General features: G+C 42.3%; 2 protein-coding genes across 2 annotated transcripts in view; both read right to left on the reverse strand.

Annotated features, from left to right (window-relative positions):
- The window catches only part of CENPI (centromere protein I), a 63546-nt gene extending 62572 nt beyond the window's left edge, over positions 1-974 (reverse strand). Inside the window, exon 1 of the mRNA XM_033091042.1 lies at positions 888-974. The gene's annotated coding sequence lies outside the window, so the exon portion shown is untranslated. The remainder of the gene's footprint in view (positions 1-887) is intronic.
- A 2171-nt stretch (positions 975-3145) lies between these two features.
- TMEM35A (transmembrane protein 35A) lies at positions 3146-14657 on the reverse strand. Its single transcript, XM_033108296.1, has 2 exons — positions 14405-14657; positions 3146-4124 (listed from the first exon to the last, which is right to left on the reverse strand). Exons 1-2 carry the CDS (start codon positions 14522-14524, stop codon positions 3720-3722), a joined length of 525 nt encoding a protein of 174 aa, XP_032964187.1. The 5' UTR covers positions 14525-14657; the 3' UTR covers positions 3146-3719.
- Between the last annotated feature and the right edge of the window lie 1446 nt (positions 14658-16103).

The raw sequence follows: 16103 nt of genomic DNA on the forward strand, positions 1-16103 counted from the left end.
CTTAAAGCAAGAGCTTTGTGTATTAGAGAAACAGCAGCAACACCAGTGGGGAGAGGGAGAGTTAGTGACATGAAAAAGGTAGAGGGTAATGGGAGATCAAGTCAGAAAGGCAGCCAGAGAGGAGCACATTGGGAACTGAAGGCTACAGTAAAGAGTTTGAATTTCAAGTATCATGGCAACTATGGGGGAAGAGAGTGGTGTTGGAGAGAGAAGTGATACCATTTGATTTGTTTTAACACCATTTTAGCTGCAGTGTGGAGAATAGAATGTTAGGGGTCAAGGAGTGGAAACAGACTAAAAGGGTTCTGCAGAAGTCCAAAAAGATATAACTGCAGTCTGAACTAGGCCTAAGGTACAGCGGTGGAAGAGGTAGAAAATGATTGTATTCATGATAAGTTTTGGAGATAGACTGGGCAAGAGCATGTCAAATATTGGATGTAGAGAAAAGTTAAAAGAGGAACACAGAAGGACTTCTAAATTTTTGGCTTCAAATGGGAAAAACTAAAGGAATGGTCGGAATGACACTCAATCCCACCTGCCTAGAATAGATGGGGCCAGGGCAAGAAATCAGTATGTATGTCTAACCCAATGGGAGGTTCCAGGTCACGAATTGTTTCCTAGGCTCCTACGAAAGAAGGACGGGCGAGCAGCTTCTGACCCCATCCGATTGACCGGTCCCATACCTTCCCAAGAACCTCCCCCCACCTTTTACAGCCTGCCCCAGCAAGGAACGACCTTGGCCACGACAACTGACCCCCTGGGCAGATTCCTGGGCTAGGGGAAAACCCGACCCCAGCCACATCTTGCAGGATAGTCCTGCTCAGAAGTCAGGAGATGCCCTTCACTCTCGGGGCCCCTATTTCGCGCGGTATTTAAAAGTACCTCACCTAATACCCTTCTCTGTCTCCAAGTCTCCGGAGCCCAGGCATCTCCTCCAGGATTCAAACGAGCGTGCCCCGCCCTGCGCATGCGCTTCCGCGGAGACTCAGGCAGCGGCCAGGCGGAGCGGCGCGCTCTGCTGTAACCTGATTGGTTGGGTTACAGCTCAACGGCGCGAGGCGGCGCGCGCCCCGAAGCTGACGCAAACCCAGTTCCAATTTGCCGTTGGCCCCACCCGCCAGGACCCGGGGACGCGCGGCAAGTGGGCCGTTGCTGCCGGAGCCAGGTGATTGGCTGGCGTTCCCACTTGCCCTAATAATGTTCACGTTGGTCATTTTGCGTAGAACAGAGCAGTGTCTGGATTCCTGAATTTAGCAAGGTTAATTATAGTGATCATTTTGCCCAGATTGACCCCAAATGTCGGAACTTTGGAGGAAAATATAAAACTGCAAACTTCACAATACAGACTGTGTCTTCCATGCTGGGCATGAGACTTAGGTTAAAGGGTCTGTGACCTCTAAAGCTGTCATTTTCCCCATGTGAAACTAGGAGGTGGGAGGAAAGGCTGGATCTGCCCTCTTATTACCAAGGATGGGCACCGATATCTTCCAGAGTTTGCTAGAAACGTGTGTCCTGAGCCAGATGTGGCACCTTGCAAGAAACGAGCCAGTCGATACATAAAGATTCCTAACTTTGAGGAATGGATGGACCTTAAAGAAATTGGCTAAAACAGCTACAAAGGCTTAGTGTGATATCTGAGCTTAGTTCCTAGTTTAATCTAATAGAGAAATCCGAGAGGAAAGATGTATAAATTTAACCGCTCTAGCTGATTTTTTTTTTTTGAGGCCAAGACATACCTGCAAGATGTAGGCAAAACTGTAGTTAGAAATTTTGCTGTCTTAAGGAGAGAAGAAGAATCAAAGATTAAGTTGATGTATTTGGGAAAGACTACAGCAGAAATGACTATTCACCACATTATATATTTCTATGGGTTCAGAGCACTTTCAGGAACTCTTATTTAATCATGCATGAGAATTGAGTGTTCAGTATTTTCTATGATAGCTGCTCTTCCTTATCTAGTAAAACTGAACATTTCTCAAAAGTCCTTTTTATACTTTTAGTCATCTCATAGATTCAAATGTAAATTGGAAGGAATTTTAAGCCTCCAATCCCTTTCTTTTTTTGTAGATGATGAAACTGGGGCCTTGAGTGGTGAAATAACTTGCCTAATGTGAGAAGTTTGTGGCACTGGAACTACCTTGTGGACACATATACTGAGAGACAGTAGTTCACCTTTATTTAATACACCTGCAATTTTCTCTGAAATAATTCTTCCATCTTCCCTTGGCATCACCTAATGAAGCAGAATTCCCCAAACCTGGAAATTGTATTGGGATCCTAATTCTATGGCTTTCCATCTTATGTGCTGACATCACAGAACTCTGGGGGAACTTAAATGATATTGGAAAGTTGATAACCTCATATACTAATATTAAGTGATTATACTCCTCCTTCTCTTTCTTCTCCTCCCTCATCAAGACTAAAAAAGAAAAAAAGAAAGCCTGAATCCCTTGATATGACCCTTGCTTTCCAGATTTTCATTATTTGTCCAGTTTCCTCCAAATTTCAAAAAAATTTTTTTTTATTTTGAAAGAACGAGAGAAATAAAACAGAGAGGTATCAATTAACAAGAACAATGACATTGAAGAAAATACAATAATTTGTACTCCCCCATACACAACACCCCCCACCCCTTTCCCGATCCCTGGCACAATAATATTAAAACCATCAAAGCACATCTAGCAAGGAGAAACAGCAATATGTAATGAAGAAAGCAAATTTTCATACTGCTCAATCCAACTAATTCATCAAATGTCCTTCCCACAGCTAAACTCCACACCCTAGAATGATAAAGAAGTGTAGAGGAGACAACTTTTGGGGGTAACCTGGATCTCTGCTTGCACTAGCGAAGTTCAGTGATGATTCAATTGGAATAGTGAATCTAGTTTGCAGGGAAACACTGGGTATAGCTCCTCTGTCAAATTTCAAATGATTTAAGAGAACAGCTAGAGTTTGAGATTCACAGACTTCTAACAGGACTAATCCCTGCTCCCTCAACCACAGCAGTGGAGAAGCTGCCAAATCCTGGTTAGCTGCTGAGAATAGTGGAAGTGAGGCAGTTTTGGTTTAAGAAAATCCGAAAAAGATGTCTGGGCAACAAGTTTACTGCTTCAGTTTCAAACTGTCGGTAAAGGAGCGTAACTCGCTGTCTCAAATTGAAAGAACTTTTTCCTAAAGTGGTAGGTTTAAGTTTTCAGCTTAATTTATTGAGGGATTCCCCCATCCTATGGGAATACATCACTTGTTTTATACCAAAAGTAGGATTATCTTTATAGGAGGTTTATTTTATTCTGTCTTCATTAAAATTGGTCTATAAAGGGAAGGATACCTATGAAGGATTAGTTCAAGATCAGAGCCTTCTCCTTGGCATGTGCGTGCACACACACACAGTAAATACATTTTCCCACACATATAATTTCACAGTCACATGCTTGCTGGAGTCCATCTCAAAAAAACACTTCAATAGTTAGCCATATACATGTACATGCAGCAAGATGTGAGAGTTGCCCCGAAGTGATTAAAGGTGGCGCACATATGTCTATGTGGGGAGGTCATTTTAGAGTATAGGTGTACACAAGCCAATAGGGCCATTAACTTGCAGATTATATTTTTCCCTCTCCCCCAAGGTAAATAAATCAAATGAAAAACACACACTGACATCTTTTTGGGTGTCATGGAGGCAACTGCCAGGAAGGTCCACTTTTTGCACTTCTGTTTTCCTATGACAACTTCATTTTGCCCTGAGGGGCTTTCTCATACAAGGAGGGCTGCTCCTCGCCTTTCCCTGCATTTCCCACCTTTCCTGGGGGAGAGGGCTTCTTCTCAGAAGATCGGTCTTCGGGCTTGCGCGCAATCAGCAGGCGGCAGGTGAGCAGGATTCCAAACACCAGGGCATGGGCATAGCGTTTGAGAGGATCACCGACTAGCTGGTGGAAGAAGAGCACAACCAACACCAGCAAGAGCAGGAAGAAGTTGGCCACATCTTTGGGACGTCCAGGCACAAGGGTCATGACAATGCCACAGGCCACCTCAAGAGTCCCAATGCTTTTGCGAAGGAGAATGGAATTGATCCCCATTTTCTTCAGCAGAGGAAGGGCTCGGACATACGTCTTGTAAGCACGTTTCTAGAGTGGAATACGATAAGGAAATCACTGCGTTAACTATGATTTTAACATTAGAATGAATAATACACAAGCAAAGTCCTCCTTCCCCACGATTCCCTTTCCACAACAGCCAAGGGTGTCCCATTTTTTACTGTGCCCCCTAAATAAAAGCCTTGTAATTAAGAAAAAAAGCAAGCAATCTGCTAAGAGCCCTGTGATTTAAACCTTATTACTCAGCACCAAAGGTAGGAGAATTTGGCTTTATAGTTTAATTTTTTTCTGATTACGAATCACAAACAACATTAAAAATTTAAAAGAAAATTCACCGGGCCCATAAGAACTGGTACAGATTACCCACATCCTCATTTTCTAGTGCCTGCCTTGTCCAAACCCAGATGCATATGAATGCCAACAAAAATGAAACGAGGCAAGGCACAGTATGGTAAAGCCTCACTAATTTGGACCTCCCTAATTTGGAATTCATGATTCTTCAGAAACTTCAGCTGAGCTGGAGTTTATATTTATGGAATCTCTTTTTTTTAAAGTGTGTGCTAAGTAAATAGAAAATTAAAAATGTATGCAAGTGTTAGCCCCTTATATATCTTTAAAATATAGTAAGACAAAAATCATTCTCATGGTCATTGAGATAAATCCCAAAGCCATTACAAGACACTACTTTGATTAGCCTGGTTCGAGTTCATTAATTTTAATTCAACAAATATTTATTGAACACCTACTATGGATTATTCGATGGAGATATACAGATGAATAAGACAGGGTCAAGAAGCTCTTGGTCTAGTGGGGGGAAACAGATACATAAACAGCATTATAAAGCAGCATGGTTAGTGGTATATAATAGAGGTCTGTACAATGTCCAATTGTAGCCCAAAGGAAGACATCATAGGACAGAGGAGGGAGTCACTGGATATATTACAAAGTAATAGAATTATGTTGACCTTAGAGTATTAGAGAATCATGTTTATCACTATTCAGAGTGGCCTGATCCTCATTTTGGAGTAAATTGATGAGATTTTATCAAGCGTCGTATTGGGTTGGCCCACTACTTTGTTTTCATTAAGTATCCATTAATTCATTCAATATTTATTAAGTGTCTCCTTATGCTAGGCACTATACTAGGTACTCTGGATACAGATATCAATTATTCAAAGGCCCTGCCTTCCTGAACCTTGAGTTTCTAAGAGGAAGAAAAGTTATGCAAATACATAAGTGCAATAAAGTATTATGAATGCTGACCAAAATTATGTAGTGGGTAGAGTGGAGGCACACCAGAGGGAGTGGTCAAGTCTCCCTAGATGGAGACTGAGAAAAGCTAGAGCAGACTCTTAAAAGAAGAGCAGGTGTTCGCAAGATCAATAAGGGAAGGGCATTGCAGACAGAGGAAGCTGGATGAGCAAATGCCCTGAAAAACAAAATAGACGTGTGTTGTGAACACTGCCCCAGTTCAGCATAGGTTGGGGGAAAGAGGAGAGGGAGGGAACACATGAGATTGGGGAGATAGATATGAATCAGATCATGGAAAATTATATATGTTGTGTTGTGGAGCTGGACTTTATCCTGGACTTTATCCAGGGGCAGCAACATAATTTGCTTTTAAGGAAGCTCCTTCTGGAAATAATATGGAGGATGGATTGGGAGAGGTATGCCTAGAAGCAAGGAGACCAGGCAAGAGACCTAGACTAGAGTAATGACAGTAAGGATAGAGGGAAGGGGACAGAGTAGAAGATACTTTGAATGCAAAATCAACAGAATTTGATGTTTTACTGGGTGTGGACACTGAGGAAAAGAAGTCAAGAAAGATTCTTTGATGTCTGGCTTGGATGCCTGGATAAAAGTTTGGGAATGCACATAGAGGAACAGGTTGGGATGGCAGAGGGCAGGAAGGAGTGAGGAACTCAATTTGGGGTTTTCTGAGATGAAGTGTCTCTAAGATATCTAAGTGGAGATGTCTGGTAGGTAAACAGTAAGAGAGGTCTGGGGTAAAGATACAGAATGGATAGTCATCAGTATGCCCAGGTAGAATGTATACAGTGGAAAAAATTGTGTAACAGACATTTAAGAAATGGGGAGAGGAAGCGAGTCCACAAAGGAGAGAGAAGAAAGTGTGGTCAGAAAAGTAGGAGGAAAACTAAGAGAGACAGGGTCATAGGGGCCAAGAGGAGTTTTAAGAAAAGAATACCCAGAAGTGGAATTGCTGGGTCATAAGGTAGTTCTATTTTTAATTTTTTGAGGAACCTCCATACTGTTTTCCATAGTGGCTGAACAAATTTACATTCCCACCAACAGTAAACAAGGGTTCCCTTTCCCTTTTCCCCACATCCTCACCAATGAAACAAAAAACACTAATTTGAAAAGATATACACATCCCTATGTTCATTTACAATAGCCAAGATATGGAAGCAACTTATGTTTCCATCGATAGATGAATAGATGAAGATGTGATTCACACACACACACACACACACACACACGAATATTACTCAGCAAAAAAAAACAAACAAACACAGAATGAAATCTTGTCATTTGCAACAACATGGATGGACCTAGAGAGTATTATGCTAAGTGAAATAAGTCAGACAGAGAAAGACAAATACCATGTGATCTGACTTATACATGGCACAGAAATAGACTCATAGATACAGAGAACAAATTGATGGTTGCCAGAGGGGCGGGGGATGGGGTATGGATGAAAAAGGTGAAGGGGAATAAGAGGTACAAACTTCCAGTTATAAAATAAATAAGCCACAGGGATATAGCTCATAGAACAGGGAATATAGTCAATAATATCATTAATGACTGTAGAGTGACAGGCGGTTACTAGACTTACCGTGGTGATCACATTGTAAGGTATATAAATGTAGAATCACGATGTTGTACACATGAAACTAATATAATATTGTATGCCAACTATACTTTAATATTTTTTTAATTAAAAAAGAAAAAAAAGGAAGAAAACAGTCAAAAGCACAAGATGCAAGACAAGTATCACAAGAATTGGGCAGAAAGCCAACTTGACCTCTCAGAAGCATCTGGCGCTTAGAGTAGTGTTCACACTCTCTAGGTTTGAAACAAATGTTCACTTCTGGACAACTGAATGCACCCTTATTTCATGGATTAATTACCATGCGTGGCACAGATAATCCTCTGTAAGGACTGTTAGAAGACTGATGGTTTACTGAAAAATGCATGGGTTTGGATTCAAACAGACTTGGGTTCAAATCCCATCTCTGCCACCTTCTAGTTGAGTGTCCATGGGCAAATTATTTGACCTCCCTTAACTTCATTTTCCTGAGCAGGGATGAGACTAAGGTGACGTGAGTGAGGCTATTTACCTTGAGTACAAAATTTAAGAGGGAAAATATACTCATTGATCAAGGTAAATGAAATCCATGATGAACAAAATGTCAAAATTTTAAATAAAGGCAGGATCTGACTCTGCACTTTCACAACCCTGCCTCACTCACCTCTTCCTAATCTCATCCCTGTCAGATACTGTCTTTATTTAAAATTTTACCTCACTCTAGTCCTTACCCTGTTCCTGAGCACTTAAAGAAATACAAAATGTTAGTTGTTCTTCCTCCCTCTTCCCATCTTGGGTTAAATCAGGGATTTTCAGAGAGGAATTTGGAGAGAAGTTGACCAGTGGGCAGAGTAAAACCCGGAGCTGAATTCAGCCAGACCCACATGTAGCAGAGCAGAGCTGAGGGTTAGGTCACCTGGTAGTGGGGAGAAGCCTGCCCATTTCCTCTCACTATTAACCTAGATGCCACTTGCCCACTCTCTCCCACTCTGCATTCTGGTTATGGTAGCAGGGGGGCGTTAAGACCCAAGAGGCTTACTTAACACTTTTAAGTAAGGTCTATTTCCAATTAGTAACACAAAGCTTCCCAAGAGGCAATTCCTAAATCCTAAGTGTAAGCTTCTGACATGATGAACACAGGATGGAAGAAGAGTTATCTTATAGTCATTTTAGAACCAAGTCTTCCAGATGCTGGCTGAGTGGCTTCTGGAAAGTGCTCCTTTTTTGACTAGGGCTAACCACCCATCATTCAAGAATAGAGTATGATCTGGTATACTATAGTGGAATATGTAGCCTAGGGCCAAATTCCAGGTCTTTAAATCAAGTTCCTATGAATTCAGTGATCTTTTCTCTCTCCATTTGGTGTAACTCCATATTACTTTTTCAGTTGTTTATCTAACCCCTTAAACTGCAGCTGTGGATATTTTTAATGCAGCTGTTGCCTCTTTCTTTCCTCCTTTTTTCAAGAGAAACTGAATGTGGATAAGCCATGTCATCAAATCTTTAGTTCAAAGCTGAGTAGGTACAGATAGCATCTGTTCTCCAGGACTCCAGATAAGGAATGTTTACTTTGTTAGAGAGAGGACTGGGCTTAGATGGGGTCTTGACATCACAGGAGGTGCTTTATTCCTTCTCCTGTGGAATAGGATGGAGACATCAAAAGAATCCTACTATTGCCAGTCTCATCAATGTTTGGTCCCGGCCACCTCAGTTTTAACGATAAGCGTGCCACATATCTTGAGTGTATAGTAAGGAGATCTCTAAAGACTAATTGTTCTGATAGTAAGAATAAAGAGAGTTGACTGAATCACTCTCCCAAAAGGCTCTTGCAATTCACTTTTTTAGGCCTGTTTCCTTTCCATTTTAATGACCCAGACCCATAACCATAGCTTCCATTTAGGGGAGGGAAGCAGGAAAGAGAATGTTTCAAATCCCTTTAATCAAAGGCAATCATCCAGCAATATCCTTGGTCTGGGATTCTTTAGATAAGCTAAACTCCAATTTTAGTTTTGTCCCTAAATTGCTTAGAGAGAATTACTAAGTGTTTTATTACCTCGGTTTCCCCTTTTGTAAATTAAATGAGCATTTTGGAGATTTAGTCAAAGAATCATAGCATTTAGTCAGAGCACCATAGCATCAACACACACACACATTTTATCATTAATGAAATACACAATTAGAAATCCATACGTTTGCAAGCCACAGTGATTATTTTAATGATAATAGGGATGAATCAAGCAGGTCCATTCTTGTGGTATGAGGAGATATGATTCAGACATGAGTCAAAAGCATATGGAGCCTCTTTTAGTCATACCTTTTTTTTTTTGTCATTTATTCCTCACAACACCCCAGGGTCCATGATCTCATATTAATGACATTAAACTTGAACAGCTCAAAACTGTCGAATAATATTCATCTTTGATTATAATTAATAACAGATCCAAGGCAGCTATCAGGACAAAATGGGAACAGAGGGCAAGTGGTTTGTTCCACCTTAGTTCACCTATGCAAATTAGGTAAAAGAAAAAAGTAATTTGGCTGATATACTGCATGATTCCATTTATATAATGTACAAAAGCAGGTAAAACTTACTTACATTGTTGGAAGTCAAGATACTAATTACCCTGTAGGAGGTAGTGACTGGAAGGGGCCATGAGCGGGTGTTTCTGAGGTACTGGTTATGTACTGTTTGTTGATATGGGTGCTGGTTACACAGGAGTATGCTGAAAACTCCTTGCACTTATGTGCACATTTTGGTATATGTAATACTTAGATAAAATTTGCAGGGAAAAAAAAACCTATATGAAAGCAGAGGAGGGCACTGACAAAAATCTCAGCCTGGTTGCTGTCTTATACCATAAAGCCATAAGTGCTGCAAAATTTACTGACTCAAATAAGATTCCCCTGAATCTCTGTAGGAGAAAATGCCATATGTGAATCACAGATCATTTCTTAAATGTAATAAAAAGCCATCACATGTATAATTAATTGTCAAATATGCATATGAATGATAAACACCTTTTAAGCAATTCTACTTCCCACTGTCATACAATGCTCACCTAAAGCAGAAGCTGGGAAACCTGGTCCTACTAACAAAAGTGGATTCCTCCCTGATTTCATTTCAGGGCAGAAGAACTGACTTCTATTGCCAGTCAAAGGTCACTCTGAAACAAGCAGTTTTTGGCCACTGAGAGGCTGCAAGTTCCCTGGCATAAGCTCCAATGTAGTTTAGCTTGGGATGGCTAGCTGTGTGAATTAGGCAAAGCCACTTCACATCTCAGATTCAGCTTCCACTCTGAGGGAATAAACATACTGTACTACCTCAGAGAGCAGTCTAAGCATCAGTGAATTACTATCTTATTACCTAGTTGGAAAGCAATTAATGGCAGTGATTGGAAGCATAAAAGATTACCTGTGGACATTAAATAAACTGCTCAACCATATCTGGAATGTTTCCCCAGGGTTACACAAACAGGAGAGTATTTAACTATAGATAAGCAAATCAATCGAATCAACAAAACTTTCCTATGAGGGGATGTAAGGAAGCAGAGACTTGCCTTGTCTTCCTGAAGGCCCAAATCACTTGGCTTCATTGTGATAAGATTTTTGGTGTTTTATTACCATTCCATATGTGGCCCCTTGTGCTTACAGGATGGAACCACTGCTATAAAGAGCTGAATACCATTCATATTTCCCTTAGTACCATTTATAAGTGCTGTCTCCCAATTTCAAGTGAATTAATAAAGGCATTTATTTAGTCAAGAGAGTGGTCAGTCATGTTGAATTCACGTGGGATTTAGAGTACTCTACAACGACACTTGCCAAATCTAGAGGAGGTATGGGGCAACACACACCAAATGGGCTATTCGAGAGAGGCACCTGGAAATTCTGCATGGGATCCACTTGTGCATTACCCAGCAGCAAGTGTGGAGTTTTCAATATTAGCTGATTGCATAAAGTTTGTTCACCAGGGCACATGAAACTGACATCTTGCTCTTCTAAATGCCTGATTTCAATCCCTTAAAATAGCCATTCAAATTAGCCAGGAATCCACTGCATAAAATAGAATCAATTATCATTATCACCTCATCCAGCACATTTTTTTGAACACCTATTATATGCAAACACTGTACCAGATGCTTCCACATGTAATCTCAGTTAATATTTACAACAACCTTCTGAGGTACGTATTATTATCCTCATTTTACAGATGAAAAAACTGAGAACTAAGATTGTCAGGATTTGAACCCAAACCTATATGACTCAAAGCCTGTACTCTTTCCACTAACTTTTCCTGGCTTTACCAGTAGAGACAGGAAAGAAGTTCATAGTCATTTGTCTGTTTGGTTCGTAGCAATGATTCTTCATGGCGAGGATAACACCTAGGCATAGCACTAATGGTTTTAGAACAAGAAAAAAATAGTTGGCAGAAAAGAAAAAAAATCTAAGTTTGAAAAATCGGTTTCAGAGTAAAATGAACACCCAAGATATGGACTGGGGCAGTTGAACTGACACAAAAAAAGAAGAGAGAATGTGCTATATATTTTCAAGAATCAGTTGTAAGTTCTGATATCCAAAAAAGTTGTAACCATTAAAGACTCCTGTACTGAGAGTACTGAGTCACCGACTTGGTTTCTAATCTCTGCTCCAACAACAGCTTATTCTATGACCTTGGATCAGTTTATCCATCAGTAAAATAAGAATAAATAATAAAATGAATGTACCTCAAGAAATATTTTAAAGAATAATCTTAAAACAATAGTATGTAACACCATCACCTTGAGATCTTATGAGAAAAGCCACTGCAGTCAATACATGACTAACTCCATCAATGCAGAGGAATCATTCCTAAGGAAAACAGAAAATCCCAGATACTCATCTCAGCTGATCTAGTGTTGAGGTCCTGAGGGGCTGTACTCCCTTCTAAGAAGCAAGAAACAGCTCCTGAACTGCATAATTAAGAGCCAATCAGAGAAATTTGAAAGGTGGTGACCAGCCAAGACAGTGCTACAATGACTCATTCATTCACCCATCCATTCAGAAAATATAAATTGAGCACTTCCTTTGCACTAGAAGTGAATTTTCTCCATTTCCTGTGGGTTCAAGGATAAAGCTGGACCAGCGTAGGCACTATGCAGTGGGTCCTACCCCAGACAGCCATCTGCAGCCTGGAGCCCAGTGCACAATGCAGGAGGGGACTCTGGAAAAGGGGAATCTGAAAATCCTCTTTAAGCTTCATACTACTGTGAAATCTCCCTCCTGGCTAGATATAGTTCTTTTATCCCCTCCAGATTTCCCTGAGCACAGAAGCATAGAATTAAAGAATTATGTGCACAGACACACACACACACACACAAACACACACACACACACACACACACACACACACACAATGGTTCTGTACTAATGTATTAGATTATACTCATTTAAATAGGTTCCTTTGTATGATATTATTTAAATATGTTTGTATGATATTATTTAAATATGTTCCTTTGTACGATATGAAATCTTCATAGTTGTTTCTTCTGCCTTTCATTAGACTGAAATAGCTCCACTCCCTAGGAAGAAACCTACTGTGAACCCATTTGTGGCTGGTCCTCCTCGTGAGCTCCTGACAAGCTGGTAGAAAGCTTCCTGGTGACTCCATCTTAGTTGGACTGCCTGCAGAGCCTAACACTGTACTTAGGGTGCAGCTGCGGGGCGTGGGGGTGGGCTCTAAAGCAGCTGAACAGGGTCTGGGGGACAGGGAGTATACTGAAGAAGATGTTCCCAAGGAAAGGGAACCTTAAAGATACCTAAGGTGCACACATACAAACATATAAGTATATGTGTATATGAAAAATAAAGCAAAATCATATTCATTTGTTTATAATCTAACACTAAACTACTACTGCCAAGACAAAAATATACTGGCATTTCCCCTCCACCCAGTCCCTCTGCCTTTGGTGGCTCCTGCTACCCCACCTCCCCTCCTCTCCCCACCCCTCCCCAAGGCAGGCTGCCTTGGATACTCATTTTGACCTGATTTCAATTCCATTTGGTCAAACATGCTGGGAGGAGGGGAATGGAGAAGGCGAAACACATTAGGATTTGCTACTGGGGCTAGACTTGGCCCTTGAGTTCCAGCCACCCTCCCCCACCCTAGGGTGATTCTGTGGTGAGGGAGACATAGAAAGCACCAGATCAAACCCTGAGGCAGAAGCCAAAGCTGCCTGGAAACATTTTCTGAGCATCTACAATTTTCCATTCTCCATCCATTTGCAGCTCAAGTTGAGGGGCCCTGGAAGGCTCTCAGTGGGCTCCAGGATTGCTATGTATTCCTGTTAATCTGTGGGGCCATTCCTCTTTGCCTCAGCCTTAATGGGGCATCCCTCTTGCCTCTTTTCTCTCTCCCTTCCTGTTCCTCCCCTAAGCTCCTTTCCTTCTTGACCTTGACAGCCCAGTAATGGGCTCCCTCTTATTACTGGAAGTCTGGCAAGGACAGTGAGAAGCAGGTTCCCTTCAGCTGGGGTGGGGAAATGAAGAGGCAAAGTGAAGGCGAGAGGCAAGAGACCAAAAGGAAACGTCCCCTGCCGTCTCCTGATACTCCACGGCAGAGGAACGAGTCCTCTTCACGCCCAACTGGGGAGAGCAGCCCAGCCCCCAGGTTGCAGAGGAGATGTTTTGGCCAGTCACCTTCCGTGATTCTAACTCTGCAGAGGGGAAAACCTGCAGAGGGCCTGGCCCTGAGCATCCACAGGAGGAAAGGTGGGGATTATAGACTATTTTGCAGGAGAGATAAAGCAGACTTGGCAGATTGTGCAGATTAGCCCACAAACAAAACAAAATAAACCCAAACATCCAGCTTTCCCTTGAGAAAAGGGGAAGAAGCAAGCTTTCGGCGACCTTTATTTGGGCCAAGACTGCTTTGTCTCAAGGATACAGACACGCGCCCAGGCTGCTAGGGGAATACCATCAGCTCTCCGCCTGGGATGAGGAATACCTTTCCCGCCCCTAAAAATTGCTTCTTTTACTGGCACATTCTCCCTCAGCCCTTTCCCTCCTTCCCCTTTGTTCTTCCTGAAAATAAACTCACTCCAGCTTGCCTAACTCTTAGCTTCAAGGGAAGGAATCAGACTTGCAGACTGGTTGCTCGGACTTTGGGTGTGCTAGAAGGGAAAGGTTCTTGCCAGTGACAGGTGTTACTCAGGTCTCAACCTCCTGGATTACTTGGGGGTGTGTGAGGGGGTACTCGCTGGGCAACCCCTCCCCCAACTAGCATTCAGTGGCTAGATCCAGAACAGTTGCTCCCGGTATAGCCCACAAATGAAATTGCTCTTGTCCAGCTGCTCCTTCCAAGCTGCAAAGTTGTTGGGGAGACAGGAGGGTCCGTGGTGGGGGTGGGGGTTATGGGGATGGGACCGCGGATTGGGAAGGAAAGAAGGGGAAAGGTATTCGCGATCCCCTGCGGGTGCGCTCCTCATCACCCGTTCGCTTCACTTACCATCTCATTGTAGGCATCCTTGCTGAGCCTGGGGGTCAACTTGATAGTCCCCATGAAAACAAAGAAGAGTCCCAGGGCCACTGAGAGGGCCACGACAGTTATGGTTCTGGGGGATGCCATGGGGTCACCAAGGCAGGTCCCAACTAATCCTATTGCTTTGCGCACCCTGTCAGTCTAAAGCGCAGGCAGTTAGCACAGAGAGTTCGAGAGGGACGCTGCGGAGGCGGCAGGCAGCTAGAATGACAAAGGGAGAGGAGGGAGCTCGAGAGAAAAATTGAGAGATCCAGATTCAACCTCTCTCACTACAACAATCGCTGGGTCCTAATGCCCTTCGTTTGCTCCTCACTGGCCGAAAGCACAGTCTTGAGGTTCAATGAAGCCCTAAACTGAGGTGGAAACCTCAAGTAGTCTTAAATGGGGGAAAGGTAGGGTATGCTTCGAGCTCAGTCCCTGAACTGTCTCTCGAATGAGGATCAGGGAAGTCCGCCTTTCTACCACTTTACACCGGGAACACTTTTCATCTCTGTAGTCCTCTAGTTATCACTGCCTTTTGTCAACCTCTTTCTTTTTCTCCCCTTTCCTTTCCCTCGATCAAATCGTTAGTCCTCAGAGTTGCTGTTGTCTGCAGTTGATGACACTCAAGGATAAGACTGCAAAGTTGTCAGGTTTGATTGCTGCCAATGAAGGCTTTCTCTTCCTCTAAAACCGTTCATGGCTCCCATTGCCCAGTTGTTAACTCCAAAGTTTTAAACTTGGCATTCAAGACCATCCACATTTTGATCTCTGCCCCTCTATGGAGGCGTATATTCCAATAGCTCCCACTGCCACGTGCCACCCCTCATCTCCAATCTACTCATGGCCCCATACAACCTGAGCTTTCCCACCTCCCCTACATTCTTTTTCCCTACCCCATCACTCTTCACTAACATTCAACTTTCTCTTCAATGTCACCTCCTCCACAAAGCCTTCTCTGATCCATCCCCAGCTGGATTTGATTTCTTCCTCCTCTGATTTCCTGTAATAATAACCAATATTTATTGACTGTTTACAAAGTGCTAGACACTGCCCTTTATTTGTATTAACTCATTTAATCTTTACAGCAACACCGTAAGCTAGATATGAGCTCCCATTTTATGGATGGAACACTGAGGGACAGGGAAGGTAAGTAAGCAACTTGCCCAAGAGTATGCACTTGTAAATGGAGAGCCAGAATTCAAACCTAGGCAGTCATTTCCAGAGCCCAGGTTCTTAACCTTTGTTCTACTGCCTCTCTGTATGATATTTTGCATCATTAGTAGGGCACTTACCTGATACTGTAATCACACACACACACACACACACACACAAACACACACCTTTTTGAGAGGCAGTGTTCATATCAGTAAGGGAGAGAGGATAGTTCGAAGTTAGATCCAGAAGATCCAGGGTTTAAATCCCAGCTCTACCACTACCTCTGTGAACTTGGATAAGTCACTTAACTTACCTGAGCCTCCATTTCCACACTTATAAAATGTAGATCAAAATTCTGCCTCAAAGGGTTGTTGTAAGAATTCCACATAAGCAAACTGCCTAGCAAGTGTCTAACATGTAATGATACCTCAATGAATACACTTCTCTTCTTGCTTCTTCTGCCTTCCACTTCAGTTAGTTTAGATTATAAGCATGTAAAAGGTAGGAACAACTTCTATATATCCCCCCC

The sequence above is a fragment of the Rhinolophus ferrumequinum genome, chromosome X, assembly GCF_004115265.2.
Source record: "Rhinolophus ferrumequinum isolate MPI-CBG mRhiFer1 chromosome X, mRhiFer1_v1.p, whole genome shotgun sequence".
Taxonomy (NCBI): Eukaryota; Metazoa; Chordata; class Mammalia; order Chiroptera; family Rhinolophidae; genus Rhinolophus; species Rhinolophus ferrumequinum.